Source organism: Pleuronectes platessa, chromosome 6 (assembly GCF_947347685.1).
Source record: "Pleuronectes platessa chromosome 6, fPlePla1.1, whole genome shotgun sequence".
Lineage (NCBI taxonomy): Eukaryota > Metazoa > Chordata > Actinopteri > Pleuronectiformes > Pleuronectidae > Pleuronectes > Pleuronectes platessa.
In genome coordinates, this window is record NC_070631.1 from 1,114,846 (window position 1) to 1,130,514 (window position 15,669).

Here is a 15,669-nt window from a genome sequence, read left to right on the forward strand (position 1 = left end):
GTCGGTGGAAGGATGTTTATTGAGCATTAAAGCAGAGACAAGTAGAAACAGAACTTTTCTCTCTGAGATGTTTTTCTTCTCGTTACATCTGGTTTGTCACAGAGGAAATGATCCATGTGTTTGACTCATAGACTGAATATAAAGGCTTTGACTGGGATGTGCTGCTGTTATACTGCAGCGCCACCTGTGGGTCAAAAGTAGAAAAGCCACCACCGCTCTGCACCTGATGCAGAAATGAAAACGTCCCATTTTTAAGTCCAGAGTTTTGATCTTTTGTGTCAAAGACAAAACTCTGATTTTAAACTCAAAGTGATTTGATTGTGTTGAACTTTGTGTTGAACTAAATCAATTTGTGACGTGAATCCAGGAACTTTAAGATCATAAACAAACATATACACAGAATGTGGTTCTACACACATGGAGACACACTGAGGGACAAAGGTGGACAATAATAAAGACAAACTTAAACACACTGTATCTGACTCTTTATAGAGGGTTTATATATTCTGCTTGTGTTGTGTCATTTCAATAAACACATTCTTCATGTGAATAAACACAATCGGGGCAGGAAGGTTGCTGGTTTGAATCCGGTTCAGATGGGGTCTTCCTGTGTGGAGTCTGCATGTTCTCCCCGTGTTTTCTCCAGGTGCTCCGGCTTCATCTCACAAACACATGCAGATTAGGGGTTGTGTAGATTGGAGACTACACACAAGCTGCTGCTGCTTCAGCCTCTGGATCCTCAGGACACAGCTCAGCCTCCGTCCACACACACTGTCCTCTTCACACTCACCTCCACCTGTTGAGAGAAGAAGACATCAGTGTCACAGAGACTCACTTCATCAGCTGTGAGTCAGTGATGCAGCTCATCCAGTAGAAAGAGCAGCAGGGACTTCAGTCCTGTTCAGAGGTGGAGCAGCTTCCTCTCTGCTTCATGTTCACGTGTTGGAATGAACACGCTAAGAGCTCAGTGTGTGTCCTCTGCATGTCAAAGTGCAGAGTGGACACCTGAGAGGTGGATTTACTGCTGTTACAGGTGAAGCCATGTTTCACTGTGTGTTGATGAACATCTGCTTCTGACAAACTGGGACCAGAGGAGACAGATGGACCTCAGCAGAGGTTCTGCTCTGTATAAAGAGCTCCTGGTTACCATGTGATGAGGAGAGGCTTCAGTCCCACTGATCTCAGAGCTGTGACAAAGATCCACCTGATCAGTTCTTCACTGATGAAGTGAGAGGACAAACTGTCTCAGATCAGATGAAGACCACACCGTCTCTGTCCCTCGTGTGAGGCTGTCAGCTGTGGTCCAGCTTGTGTAAGTTACAGCGCCCCCTGGTGGCATCTGGTCAAAATATATTACGTGACCACGACATAATAACGTGTGAACGAGATAAATAACTCGAGGCCACGAGATCTGAATCTGTTGTTTACTAACAAGACGAGTGGAAGACAAGAAGACACACACTGTCTCACTGTCTCTTTGGACACACACTGTCTCACTGTCTCTGAGGACATACACTGTCTCCAGGAAGCTGAGGTCATCTGGTGTTTTGGGGACAGGATGAGTCTGGAGAAATTGAGATGTTCTGGGTGAGTTAGAGATCAACTGAACCAACCAGACGTTGATTTAAACTTCCCTTATCCGTCCCTTTAAGGAGAGTGAGCACCACACAACAGTGTAGAGTCACTGTGGTCAGTGGGCGGAGCTTCTATACTGGTTGATCTCCAACTTAACCTGGAGCAGGTTAGCTGTCATCAGAAGTTACCATGGTGATTGACCTGGTTAAGAAGTGGACGAGCTTCGTAGAACTGAAAAAACTAAACCTGAAGTTAACCTGATAACCACAAATCCTGCTTGGTAGCACAGACCCTGGATCTGTGATACTGACTGTGTTTAGTAACATACTGATGAAAGCAGCGTGGACTGACTCCAACCATCTACTGACCTCAGAGTCTCCAGTCGACAGGTTGGACTCTGCTGTAGATCAAGAAGCTCCTTCACTCCTGAGTCCTGCAGCCTGTTTCTTCTCAGATCCAGTTCTCTCAGATGAGAGGGGTTTGACCTCAGAGCTGAAGCCAGAGAAGAACAGCTGATCTCTGTCAGACTGCAGCGAAACAATCTGGATAAAGAATAAAACTGTAAATTAAACTGAGTTCATGTGTGAAAATAACAGACACATATTCATGTGAGCACAGACTAATAACATGGAAGATAAATATGAAATCAGACATGTTGGACTAAAAACGAGTCCTGATTCAGAACAAATAGATTATTTGGACCCGGTCTCTGTCCTGCAGATCAGTTTAGGAAATCCAGAACTAAACTCAGTGTTTTAACAAGTAGCTGAATATTTAAAATGTCACAGATTCATTAATTAATGATTTCATCTTATGTATGAATGTGGATTATGTTAAATTAAAATTTAATTAGATACATTGTGTATAAATGCTGTTTATAGATATGAGATCTACAAAAGTCAGTCAGTGAACTGACCTCAGAGTCTCCAGTCGACAGGTTGGACTCTGTAGAAAACCACACAGCTCCTTCACTCCTGAGTCCTGCAGGTCGTTGTTGTTACTCAGATCCAGTTCTCTCAGATGAGAGGGGTTTGACCTCAGAGCTGAAGCCAGAGAAGAACAGCTGATCTCTGTCAGACTGCAGTGCTCGAACCTGGATAAAGAAATATGAATATTAGAATGTGTCCTCCTGTTGTTGTGGATCGTCATCATGTCAACACAGACTCTCTACATGCTGCTGACCTCAGTCCAGTCTGTGACCTGAAGATAAATATCAGATCAGACATGTTGGACCATTGTTTCATTCATCAGCTTCTTCTCTGTGTGTTGGTCACTGAGCAGGTTTGTGTAATTAAACACTGTTTAAAGTAGGGATGACTCCTGATGTCACTTCCTGTTTGTTTCTATACTTATCAACTGTCCAACGTGTTTCAATAAGAATGTGTCTTATTTTGAAAACCTGAGGAGGACGAGTGCTCGGCCTCAGTCCACATGTTATTTACTGACACTTTCTTAGTGATCAGGAGCAGGTGAGTGCAGGTGAATGGAGTTGATGAGGTGGACGTGACTGACAGGCTGGGTGAGGGACAGATGACTGAGGAACTCCCGCGAAATGTTGTGGTTCCTCTATGTCAGAAACTATACGCTAGAGTGCGTCGAATGGGATTACGACCAGAATTGACGTCAAAGTCAATCTACATGGCATAGCCCACCCCCGCGGAGATCTAGTGGAGGAGGAGACCGGGTTACATTACGAGCCACAGCACCCTCCTCAGCTCGAGGCGGCGGGTGTTAGCTGGGAAGCTGGCCGAGGGGGGACGCTAACCAGACGGTGAGCGGGGTGAGAGGCAGAGATCTGGCCGAGAAGCACAGCCTTTGGTCGGGGTAAGTCACGAGCCAAAGCCCCTTCCTCAGCTCGGGCTCGCTGGGTGATGTCATCGGGCTGCTGGCTCCATGTCAGCGGCTCGCTTCTGGTGGACGTGTCGGTGTTTGTTTACGGTTAGCAGCAGCCGCCTGACTGATCTCCCCACGGACAGGGGAGCGTTGACAGTGCGTGTCTCGTGTCGCAGTGAGTGTCTTCAACTAGAAAAGCTGTTGTTTTGTTTCGGTAATTGACGGTGGCGTGTAAACTGTCTGCCCGCTGCCGCCGACGCCGGCCGGCGTTGCCGCTGCTCGGTGGCGGGTTGGAACCCGGCTGTACCCGGGCGGCTCACTGCGAGGCTGGTGGTGCTCCCGCTGACTTCACACACCTGACAGCCGGACACGTCTCACCGGCTCAGGGTTCCCCACGTCTGCAGGGTATGTCTCATTTTCATCATTGATCATTATCGATCTGTGACAAATCTCCAGCCTGTGTGTCCCTCTGCGGTTAGCAGCAGCGGGCTAACGCTAGTTTGTTGTTAGTTTGTGTTTAAAGTTACGGCACTTTCTGGAATGGCTGCTTGTGAACGTTTTTACAGCAGTACTGCATGTGGAACCCCGGCCGGGAAGCATCGGATTGGGAGAGATCCCATTTCGGGTCCGGAGTGGAGGACCAATGCTCTCGGAGTCGTAGCTTGTGTGTGTGTCGCCCCGGTTGAAACAGCAGGTATAACTTAAAACAGCTGTTTGTGGAGCTTTGTTAGAAAATAGCACCAGAACATGTTCCAGGACCCCCCCCCCCCCCGGTCTCCGGCTGCATTGTACCCGTGCTTTGGTGCTTGCTCAGCGGATAGCCTCTCCTGTGATGCCCGGGCGGCGAAGCGGAGGAGGAGGAGGGGGGGAGAGAGCTGCGCCTTATAACTTTTGTGGCCTGTACAGATTTGCTCCACGCACCCCGAGCTGCACGCACCGGTGCCGGTCACCATTAGCTCGTTGTCACCTCCGTTGCTCAATAAACTCATACCCGGGGTTTTAAGTGCATTTCGCCGCAAAAGTTGCAGCAGTGTTAGCCTCCAGAGCTGTAGCCCCTCCACGATCCGTGTGTGTGTGCATGTGTGCGCTCAGAATATATGCTCTGTATGAATAGATATACACATACAATTATATAGTGTATACACGCATATCTAATGCATGTATTTAAATAATGTACATCTTTATGGTGGAGGTGGGTAGATTACTTTATTCATCCCCGAAGGGAAATTAAGTCCTCATAGCAGCCGGTACATTGGATACAATAAAATACAACACAATAGAATAAAATAAAAAACATTGAGGTAGAAAGAATAAAAACAGAAACACAAGATAAATAGGTAGATAAGGTGCAGTGGCGAGATGATGGTAATAGTACTGATATGATGGTAATGTTATTGTTAGACAGTATATAAAAATAGTACAGTATATATAGTATATAATATAACATAATATATATTTATATATGATAGTCATTATACCAATATAATAGCAGCATATAGTAATAATGGCAGCAACAGTATATATAATAATAATAGTAAATATAATAATAATAACATGTACACATGTATAAATATGTGTATATAGACTTATATATACAAATAATATACAAAGAGTATGATATAATATGATATGATATATAGTAGAGGTATAAATATAAGTATTTGACTATACAATAGATAATGTAATGTACTATGAGTGTAAGAATATGTAGACAGAGTGTGCAAAAGACAATATTATTGTATAAAATGATACATAATATCAATATGGTTTATATTAACACATATCACATATGATGTGAAGTAAGTGTTCAGTATATGGAGCGGAGTGTTGTACAGGGTACACAGTGAAGGAGACAGGTCTGTTTAGATCAGTTCAGTGATGGTGGCTCTGACAGAGGTAGAGGAGTTGTGTAGTCTTATTGCAGTTGGGAGGAACGACTTCCTGTATCGTTCCTTAGAGCAGCGGGTTGAATGAGTCTGTGGCTGAAGCTGCTCCTTAGCTTGTCCAGTGTTTTGTGGAGGGGGTGAGAGGGATTGTCCATGATTGCCAGCAGTTTTGCCAGCATCCTGTCCTCCACCACCTCCTCCAGGGTGACAAGCTTAGAGCCAACCACAGACTCCGCCTTCCTGAGGAGTTTTTTCAGTTTGTTGGCGTCCTTAGCCTTGATGCCCGCACCCCAGGACACCACAGCAAAGAAGATGGTGCTCGCCACAACAGACTTGTAGAACATCTGCAGCATCTTGTTGCAGACATTGAAGGACCTGAGCCTCCTCAGGAAATAAAGCCGGCTCAGGCCCTTCTTGTAGACGGCCTCTGTGTTGGTGGACCAGTCCAGTTTATTGTCCAGTGTGACACCCAGGTACTTGTATTCAGGGACCACCTCCACATCCGTCCCACCGATGCAGACAGGAGAGGGCAGGGGCTTGTTCCTCCTGAAGTCCACCACCATCTCCCTCGTCTTCTTCACGTTGAGCTGCATGCGGTTCTCCCCACACCACTTCACAAAGCGGTCAACCAGGTCCTTGTAATCCCCCCCCCCCCCCCCCGCCCTCAACACACCCCACAATGGCTGTGTCATCAGAGAACTTCTGCAGATGACACGTCTCAGTGCAGTGCTTAAAGTCAGCAGTGTATGTGGTGAAGAGGAAGGGGGACAGCACAGTTCCCTGGGGGGCCCCGATGTTACTGATCAGATGATCAGACACACAGTTCTGTAATCTCACAAACTGTGGTCTGCCCGTCAGATAGTCATCGACCCAAGTGATGAGGGGAGCACTCACCTGCGTGTCCTCCAGTTTGGCCTTCAGCAGTCTGGGCTGGATGGTGTTGAAGGCGCTGGAGAAGTCGAAAAACATGATCCGGACTGAGTTGTTGGGTCTGTCCAGGGAGGAGTAAGCCTTCTGCAGCAGGTAGATGATTGCATCATCAACCCCAACATGGGGCTGATATGCAAACTGCAGGGGGTCTTGTGATGGGCACACCAGCGGTCTGAGGTGGGCCAGGACCAGTCTGTAGCTCGGAGAAGCAGTAGAGGCAGTCGTAGAGGCAGTGGAGGGTCCGCTGGGGGTGGGGGGGTTGGAGTTGAACCTATTGAAGAACGTGTTCAGCTAGTTCGCACGCCGTTCATTCCCAGCTGCTCCCCCACCTCTCCTCTGGAAGCCGGTGATCTCCTTCATCCCACTCCAGACGTCCTTGGTGTTGTCCTCCAGTTTGTGCTCCAGTTTTCTTCTGAAGTTGTCCTTGCTCTCCCTGATGCTGCGCTTGAGCTCCCTTTGTACCCATTTGAGTTCTGCTCTGTCCCGTGATCTAAAGGCCCTCTTCTTCTCGTTGAGAAGGGCCTTCAGGTTGCTTGTTACCCACGGCTTGTTATTTGGGTAACAGCGGACCTCTTTAGTGGGGATGGTGTTGTCTATGCAGAACCCAATGTACTCAGAGACACAGTCAGTCAGGCCTTCAATGTCCTCACCATGTGGCTCATACAGAGCATCCCAGTCTGTGGCCTCCAGCGCCCCACGCAGTGTTTCCATGGCCTCATCAGACCATTTCCTCACTGTCCTCACTGTGACTGGGTGCTGCTGAACCACAGGCTTGTATGATGGTGAGAGCAGGACTAGATTGGGGTCTGACCTGCCCAGTGGTGGTAGGGCAGTGGAGCTGTATGCATCCTTAACATTTGCATACAGCAGGTCCAAAGTCAGTGACCTAAAATGATTTTAACAACCTTAAATATGCTAAGGGGAGATTTAAGACGTGAAACTGTATGTGTGTGTGTGTCTGTTTGTGTGTGTTTGTCGGGGGTGGGGCGGTGAGGGGGGGGGGGGGGCGGGGCACTAAAAACAGGTCAATCTGAGGAAGGCTGTTTTAGACAGGGTAAAAAGGGTGCTGTTTTAAATTATCCTTGTGGAATTTTGACCAAAAAATGTTACAGACATTTCATTAAGACCCCAAGGAGCCATATCAACTGTGGTCAAATGGGCATAATATGTCCCCTTTAAATAAATAATGACCCAATAAGAAAGAAAGTCTGAAAAGTGAACAAGGATTTAAGGACCTCAGAGTCTCCAGTCGACAGTTTGGATTCTCCAGTCCAGAACACATCAGCTTCACTTCTGGATCCTTCAGAGAGTCTCCTCTCAGAACCAGTTCTCTCAGATGTGAGGGGTCTGACTTCAGAGCTGAGGCCACGACTTCCCAGTGAGTCTCTAAGAGTCGACAACCACCGAGTCTGTAATTAAAGAAAATATCAAATCTGTGAGAAATAATCAGGAAACACAACATTCATACAAAACTTGATCATGTGACCCTCACCCTGGTAAATCCCCTTTTTGTTAAAAACTCCTCAAGAGAATCCTTTCTGATTTGGCACAAGCGTTCATTCAGACTAACAGAGGAACTCATTAGATTCAGGTGGTCAGAGGTCAAAGGTCAAGGTCACACAACATGTTCAACATGATATCTCAAGTCTGTCTTCATGGAATTTCTTCACATTTTGACTCAAAGACAAACTGATTAGATTTCAGTGACCTCATATTGTTGTGATAACATTAAATTAATCAGAAATACACTCTTTACATTGCTAATGTGGTAAATGACTATTCTAGGTGGAAACGTCTGGTTTTAATGAAATATCTACATAGGTGTATAGAGGCCCATTTCCAGCAACTATCACTCCAGTGTGCTAATGGTACATTGTGTTTGCTAATCACCTTAGAAGACTAATGGCTGATTAGAAAATCTTTGAAAAACCTTGTGCAATTATGTGAGCACAGCTGAAAACTATTTAGCTGGTGAGAGAAGCTATAAAACTGGCCTTCCTTTGAGCTAGTTGAGTATCTGGAGCATCACATGTGTGGGTTCGATTACTCTCTCAAAATGGCCAGAAAAAGAGAACTTGCATGTCAAACTCGCCAGTCTAGTCTTGTTAGTTCTTGTAAGTTCTTAGAAATGAACGTTTTTCCTTGCGAGGAATCGCGAAAAAACTGAAAATTTCCTACAGCGGTGTGAACTACTCCCTTCAGAGAACAGCACAAACGGGCTCTTACCAGAGTAGAAAGAGAAGTGGGAGGCCCCGGTGCACAACTCAGCAAGAAGACAAGTATATTAGAGTCTCTAGTTTGAGAAATAGACCCCTCACAGGTCCTCAACTGGCAGCTTCTTTAAATGGTACCAGCAAAATGCCAGTGTCAACGTCTACAGCGAAGAGGCGACTCCGGGATGCTGCTGGCCTTCTAAGCAGAGTGGCAAAGAAAAAGCCATATCTGACACTGGCCACTAAAAAGAAAAGATTGATATTGGCAAAAGAACACAAACATTGGACAGAGGAAGATTGGAACAAAGTGTTATTGACAGACGAATCAAAGTTTGAGGTGTTAGGATCACACAGAAGAACAGGTGAGACACAAAACAGGTGAAAAGATGCTGGAAGAGTCCTGACGCCATCTGTCCAGCATGGTGGAGGTCATGTGATGGTCTGGGGCTGCTTTGGTGCTGGTAAAGTGGGAGATTTGTTCAAGGTAAAAGGGATTTTAAATAAGGAAGGATATCACTCCATGTTGCAACGCCATGCCATACCCTGTGGACTGCGCTTGATTGGAGCCAATGTCCTCCTACAACAGGACAATGACCCAAAGCACACCTCCACATTATTAAAGGACTATTTAGGGAAGAAGCAGGCAGCTGGTGAGCTGTCTGTAATGGAGTGACCAGTGCAGTCACCAGATCTCAACCCATTGAGCTGTTGTGGGAGGAGCTTGACTGTATGGTACGCAAGAAGTGCCCATCAAGCCAATCCAACTGGTGGGAGGAGCTTCAGGAAGCGTGGGGTGAAATTTCTACAGATTACCTCAACAAATTAACAGCTAGAATGCCAAAGGTCTGCAATGCTGTGATTAATTGAAGAACAAAATTAATATTTCAAATAAAAATCATTATTTCTAACCTTGTCAATGTCTTGACTATATTTTCTATTCATTTTGCAACTCATTAAATAAAAGTGTGAGTTTTCATGGAAAACACGAAATTGTCTGGGTGACCCCAAACTTTTGAACGGTAATGTATATATATACAGTATACACAATAATCTCACTTGCACCTCACATGGTCATATGTGTGAACCCTAAAACTGCAGCACAGGGATCACATTGGGTTTCACTTTCCACCTCTTATCAAGTTCTTCTCATATGTACATGCACGCACACACACACACACACACACACACACACACACAAACACACACACAAACACGCACGAACACACATTTACACACACACACGCACACACATGCACACACACATTTACACATTTGACACACGCACGCACACACACAAACACACACAGGTGGTGGACTAGTGGGAGAAAGTTGGACTGTGGAGAAAATCTGACGGTGGTTCGAATCCACGGAGTGACAACAACAAAAACAACATACCTGGACGGACAACATCTGGACAACACCTGGATCTGTTCCATAATGTCAAAGTACCTACCCCACCCCACTGTCTAAGTGCCCCTGAGCAAGGCACTTTACTCCCCTAACACCTGCTCCCCGGGGCGCCGTGAATGGCTGCCCACTGCTCTGTGTGTCCTCCTGTGTACACCAGATAAATATCTTATCTTACACGCGCACACACACTGAGTGTATTTGAAGAACAACTCATCTCCACTGATTGAACATGTTATTGATCATGTCTGGACTCACACAGCCTTCTTGCAGTTCCTCACAGCTGGGATCAGTCTCAGTCGACCCTGGTCTGATGTGTTGAACTCCCTCAGGTCCAACTCATCCAGAACCTCCTCTGACATCTGCAGCATGTAGGCCAGAGCTGAGCAGTGGATCTCAGAGAGTTTCTCCTCTGATCTGTTCTCTGACGTCAGGAACTGTTTCATCTGCTGATGAACTGAGTGGTCGTTCATCTCAGTCAGACAGTGGAAGATGTTGATGCTTCTGTCAGGAGAAATGCCACGACTCTCCATCTCCTTCAGGTTGTTGATGACTCTCTGGATGATCTCTGGATTGTTCCCTGTCCGACCCAGCAGGCCTCCTAAGACTCTCTGGTTGGACTCCAGACTGAGGCCGTGAAGGAAGCGAACAAACAGGTCCAGATGACCATTTGTACTGGTGAGGGATTTCTCCATGGTTCTCTTTAGGAGGTCATCCAGGGAGAAGGTACTGTCTGTGTCCACATATGTTCTCAAGAAGTTGTTGAGTTCTTCTGTGTTCTTCTCGGTGTAACAGTGGAACATGTAGACTGCAGCCAGAAACTCCTGAATGCTCAGATGAACAAAGCAGTAGACTGATTTCTGGAAGATCACACACTCTCTTCTGAAGATCTCAGTACAAACTCCTGAGTACACCGAGGCCTCTGTGACATTAAGACCACACCGCTCCAGGTCTTCTTGGTAGAACATGATGTTTCCTTCCTCCAGATGTTTAAGTGCCAGCCTCCCCAGCTTCAGGAGAACGTCCCTGTCAGCCTCCGTCAGCTGCTGTGGAGTCGTCTCATGTTCCTCACCGTACTTGTTGTTCTTCCTCTTTGTCTGAACCAGCAGGAAGTGTGAGTACAGGTCCGTCAGGGTCTTGGGCAGCTCTCCTCTCTGGTCTGTGGTCAACATGTGCTCCAGAACTGTGGCACTGATCCAGCAGAAGACTGGGATTTGACACATGATGTGGAGGCTCCTGGACGTCTTGATGTGTGAGATGATTCTGCTGCACAGCTCTTCATCACTGAACCTCCTCCTGAAGTACTCCTCCTTCTGGGCGTCAGTGAAGCCTCGTACTTCTGTGACCCTGTCAACACATGTAGGAGGGATCTGATTGGCCGCCGCAGGTCTTGAGGTTATCCAGACGAGAGCCGAGGGAAGCAGATTCCCCCGGATGAGGTTTGTCAGCAGCACGTTGACTGATGACCTCTGTGTGACCTCAGACACAAGCTCCCTGTGGTTGAAGTCCAGAGAAGGTCTGCTTTCATCCAGGCCGTCAAAGATGAACAAAGGTTTACAGACAGCGAGCGTCTCTGCCGTGAGCTTCTGTAACGCTGGATGGAAAACATGGAGCAGCGTGAGAAGACTGTGCTGCTGGTCCTTCACCAGGTTCAGCTCCCTGAACGAAAGCACAGCCAGCAGACCCACATCCTGGTTCTCTAAACCCTCTGCCCAGTCCAGAGTGAACTTCTGCACCGAGAAGGTTTTTCCAACGCCAGCGACTCCGTTGGTCAGGACGACTCTGATGCTGCTCTGCTGGTCAGTGGAGGCTTTAAAGATGTCGTGGACCTTGATGGGAGTGTCCTGGAGGATCTTCTTCTTGGAAGCCGTCTCAAGCTGCCTCACCTCATGTTGAGTATTAACCTCTTCACTCTGTCCCTCTGTGATGTGGAGCTCAGTGTAGATCCTGTTGAGGAGGGTTCTACTTCCTGTTTCATCACTTCCTTCAGTCACATGATCACATCTCCTCCTCAGACTGAGCTTATGTTCATCTGAAACCTCCTGCAGACCACGATCTGCTGAAAGACAAGAAACAATGTGAGAGACAGAGAATCTGAGAATCTGCTGATTGTTTTCATCAGATCCAGAAAAACTACAGAAAATAAAAGCTTTTTAACTTTGTGCTTTTCTAACGATGTTAAATGTTGATGCTGTATGAAGGAACAAAATAAAACCACATGTGCTGTTGTCAGAAGTGAAGACATCAGCAGACACATGTACAGTGCTGCTCTGACCGGCTGTCTGACCTCCAGCTCCTGTTCTGGATCTTTTTCCACACTGGGGACAGGAGGAGTGTCCTGAAGAACCAGACTGGTCCCAGTATGAGGTGATGCACTGTCTGCAGAACCAGTGTCCACAGCTGGTGGAGACTGGATCCTTCAGGACGTCCTGACACGAAGCACAGCAGGACGACTGCTCCTCCTCAGAAACATGACTCCTCTTCCTCTCCCTGTGAAGACATGTCCTGATAACTCACATGTCTCAGTCACAGGTTGTCATCACTTCTGTCAAGGAGGTTTTGTGTTCACCCAGTATGTTTGTGTGTTGGTTGGTTCGTTAGTGGGATTTTACAACAAGATTACCAGTAAACTTGGTGGAAGGTTGTGGTCTGTGAACCAGATCGGGGGGGTCCTCTTTCACAGACATGTTCAGAGGACTGATGTTTACCAGTGTGTGGAATTTGGTGCAGATCCAAATCCAAATGAGTCTCTAGTGGATTTCAAAGTGGTTTCATAAGGAGCGTGTTGGTTCTTGGTGGAGGTCTGAGCTCTTTGAGTGATTCTGAGAGATTAGTCACCAACTTCAATGAAGCTGTGTCCTAATGCAGGGGCCACACTAGAGGAGACTAGATCCTCTTCAGAGCAGGTCCCAGTAGAAACAGTCTCTTACTCTGTGTGTGAGGGTCCAGGTTCATTACTGAAGTTTAGAGGCTCTGCTTTGGACCAGTCACTCTTCAGAGACAGACAGCTGGACCCTGGAGACTCTGCTCTCAGTCTGTGGTCCTGACCTCTGCAAACACAAACATGTTTTATTCAGAACACATCATTCACTGGTTCATTCTCTGAGGATTCAGTTTGGAGCTTCACATCTTTGTAGCAGGTCTCTTACTTTGTGGTTGAGGGTCCAACTTGCTCTGAAGTGTCCTCGTCCATGTTGCACCGGCTGCGGCTCAGTTGTGGTTCAGTCCACGCTGCTCTTCTAGATATTCAAGGTCTGGTCTATTTCCTCTGGTTCTACGCTCAGTTTACAGCAGAACACAGTGAAATGATCTTTCACACCAGTTTCAATGTTTATCTGTTGAAAACGTCACAAACACAAATATTTGCAACACTTCCTGTAGCAGACCCATTTCAAAATAAAAGCACTTTCACTTTAAAAGCGTTTCTGTCGACTAAATCAAATAATTTATTTTTAAATGTTTTTATTGTGAAGTAGATGCAGGGCTTCATAGTTTGTAGTACTGGTTTTTATTTGAGTACACAAAACTTCTTATATACAAGGAAATACAGTGATCACATCAGAAACCTCAGGAAGGACAAGAGTCTCTCTCTCTCTCTCTCTCTCTCTCTCTCTTTGTGTTGATGTACTACGGTAAGCGAATTGTGTCACTTCCTGTTTTCCTGAGCTCACAGGAATCAGGACGAACAAGTTCAAGAAACACACCCAAAACATTCCCAGCAAGGACACACACACACACACACACACACACACACTCACACACACACACACACACACACACACACACACACACACACACTCTCTCAGGTGACTGTAACATATGATTTTGAAAACACGTTGTGTTATTAAACACTTGATGAACAGATGAAGATAAAAAGTGAAGCTGTGAGTTAACTCTGTTAATTAGTCCTTTGAAGTCTCTTTGATCCAGACCTGCTGTTCACATCTGTCTCTGGGATCTGATCACATGACGTCTGTCACCAGGTGTGAACTGACAAACTTAGAGTCATGTGAACAGCAGACGGATGTTAACAGCAGGTGTGAGAGTGAGACAGTGAAACTTTCAGAAAGTTGTGTTCACACTCACCTGCTCACTTTCCTTCCTTCTGCTCGTCCAGGTGAAAATGGAGTCTGACCGCTCCCTGTTCTCATTCTCTCCTCCCTGTTGAACCAGTTCACTCTTGAAACCACCCAGTTCAAAGCCCAGTTCATACCCATGAAGATGAACTGGTTCACAGTTCATGTTTTATTGTGATGTTATGATGTAGATAACAAACTGAGGATCATGTATTCAGTTAATAATGGATGGTGTGGGATCCTGAATCCAGATCTTCACTTTCACTCTGAGTCCTGACTGGGAGCGTCTACTGGGACTGAGCCGTCCAATGAGATTCATCATGATGTTTAAATGAGCCTCAGAAACTCTGGAGTCAAACACGTCCAGTCAGAGTGTTGGTTTATAGATCTACAGAAATACAGCTGCATTGTGATCATCATTTGACCGTTGTGTATTTCAATAACTGCTGAGATTTGCATCCCCTTCTTTTCTCTGACTAGACGAGTGTTCGATGTATAAAATGATCCAAGTGGAAACAGTACCAGTGTTTGACCACATGGTGTCAGCAAAGAGCCAGAGTACCTGGCTGCAGACAAACTGGTTTTCCCATCAAGTCTAAACTGAATGAACTGGAATTCCACTAAAACTGATGTGAGTGTAAATTCTATTTCACAGAAAACTTGACCAAAGCAGAAGAGACAGCTTCACAGAGACAAACCACAAACGTCTCAAATCAACATCGAGCAGAGAAACCACATGTGATCAGCCATTCTGTTCTAAACTCTTGTGATTATGTTTTCACTTTTTAATATCTAATAAATCATCAGACTAATACAAATGAAATCAACAAATACTAAAACTCTAACTTTTAGTGAACATTCCCAAATTGTTCAGGTTTCATTTGAAAAATTCAGAGTTATTAACACCAATCTATGGATCTGGAAGCCGAGGATCATATGTAATATCATCTTTTCATTGGATTTATTTGACATGTAAGTTGTCATTTAGGGTTTTATTCACATACAGTATGAAACAAGTTTATCTCAAAGCTTATTGGAGAATCGTGACATTAAAAAAAAAGTTTTTATTTGCTTCAAAGAAAAAAACACGTTTGTTTAAGTATAAACACAAAATACTAAACTCTAACACATCAAGGAAGAAAACCATAGAAAATAGAGTTCTTTAATATACATCGTCGTGAATAATAATTATTAGTTACATGGAAGAACTGATAAGATGCACATACCAGGTATTTTCAAGCAAGGTCCATTTCATGTGTGCGTCTCCACTCAGGCCTTTAACCCACCCACTGTAGTTGTTAATGTTATCCCACTGTATCAGAGCAGTTATTATCACGTTGTCTATAATGCTGGAACCCTTTTTAAATGCATGTGCAGATCATATCTAACAACAGTAATGATTTTTTGTCTCCTACATCAAGCAGGTGTCATTAGATTCACCAGATTGTGTCAGTGTGAAGACACCTTCAGGACCTGTACACGTGTAGGTGTGTGTTTGAGATGGATATTATTGGGTTTGCATGATTGTTTATGTGAGAGTCATGTTTGAACGATGTCTGCTCCACCTGCTGCCCCAGAACTACTCCACCAGACGCGTTCCCTCCTCCGTCACTGCCCAGATCCTGCTGCTCCGCCCCCTCGTCTCCGGAGTCCAGCTCTTCAGGAGACATGTGAGAAGGTTCCTGCTGTGTTACGTCAGCACGAGCAACAACCAGCGGGAAGACGTCACCGTGTCCAACGTGAGGAGTA

At 45.7% G+C, this 15,669-nt stretch overlaps 1 protein-coding gene across 5 annotated transcripts; it reads right to left on the reverse strand.

Moving 5' to 3' along the window:
• LOC128441954 (NACHT, LRR and PYD domains-containing protein 12) lies at nt 1-14,807 on the reverse strand. 5 transcript variants are annotated; one of them, XR_008338779.1, is made up of 10 exons: nt 13,931-14,800; nt 12,994-13,179; nt 12,775-12,894; nt 12,132-12,334; nt 10,103-11,900; nt 7,460-7,633; nt 2,492-2,668; nt 1,944-2,117; nt 1,148-1,564; nt 1-796 (listed from the first exon to the last, which is right to left on the reverse strand). XR_008338779.1 is itself a non-coding variant. In XM_053424085.1 (9 exons), the coding sequence occupies exons 2-9, from the start codon at nt 13,035-13,037 to the stop codon at nt 787-789; spliced, it is 2,703 nt and encodes a 900-aa protein (XP_053280060.1). In that variant the 5' UTR covers nt 13,038-13,179; nt 13,931-14,798; the 3' UTR covers nt 1-786. The 5 variants fall into 5 exon arrangements, 2 of the variants coding, with proteins under 2 accessions (XP_053280060.1, XP_053280061.1); XR_008338778.1 differs by having other exon boundaries at nt 10,103-11,903; XM_053424085.1 differs by lacking the exon at nt 1,148-1,564 and having other exon boundaries at nt 10,103-11,903; nt 13,931-14,798.
• Between the last annotated feature and the right edge of the window lie 862 nt (nt 14,808-15,669).

Bases quoted from the DNA above. Each gene is read 5' to 3' on its own strand.
- LOC128441954 (XM_053424085.1), bottom strand. From the start codon at position 13,037: ATGGACGAGGACACTTCAGAGCAAGTTGGACCCTCAACCACAAA. The intron at 12,895-12,993 runs GTAAGAGACCTG...TTGTGTTTGCAG, and splicing joins GTTGGACCCTCAACCACAAA to AGGTCAGGACCACAGACTGA. The intron at 11,904-12,131 runs GTCAGACAGCCG...CTTGTCTTTCAG, and splicing joins ATCCAGAACAGGAGCTGGAG to CAGATCGTGGTCTGCAGGAG.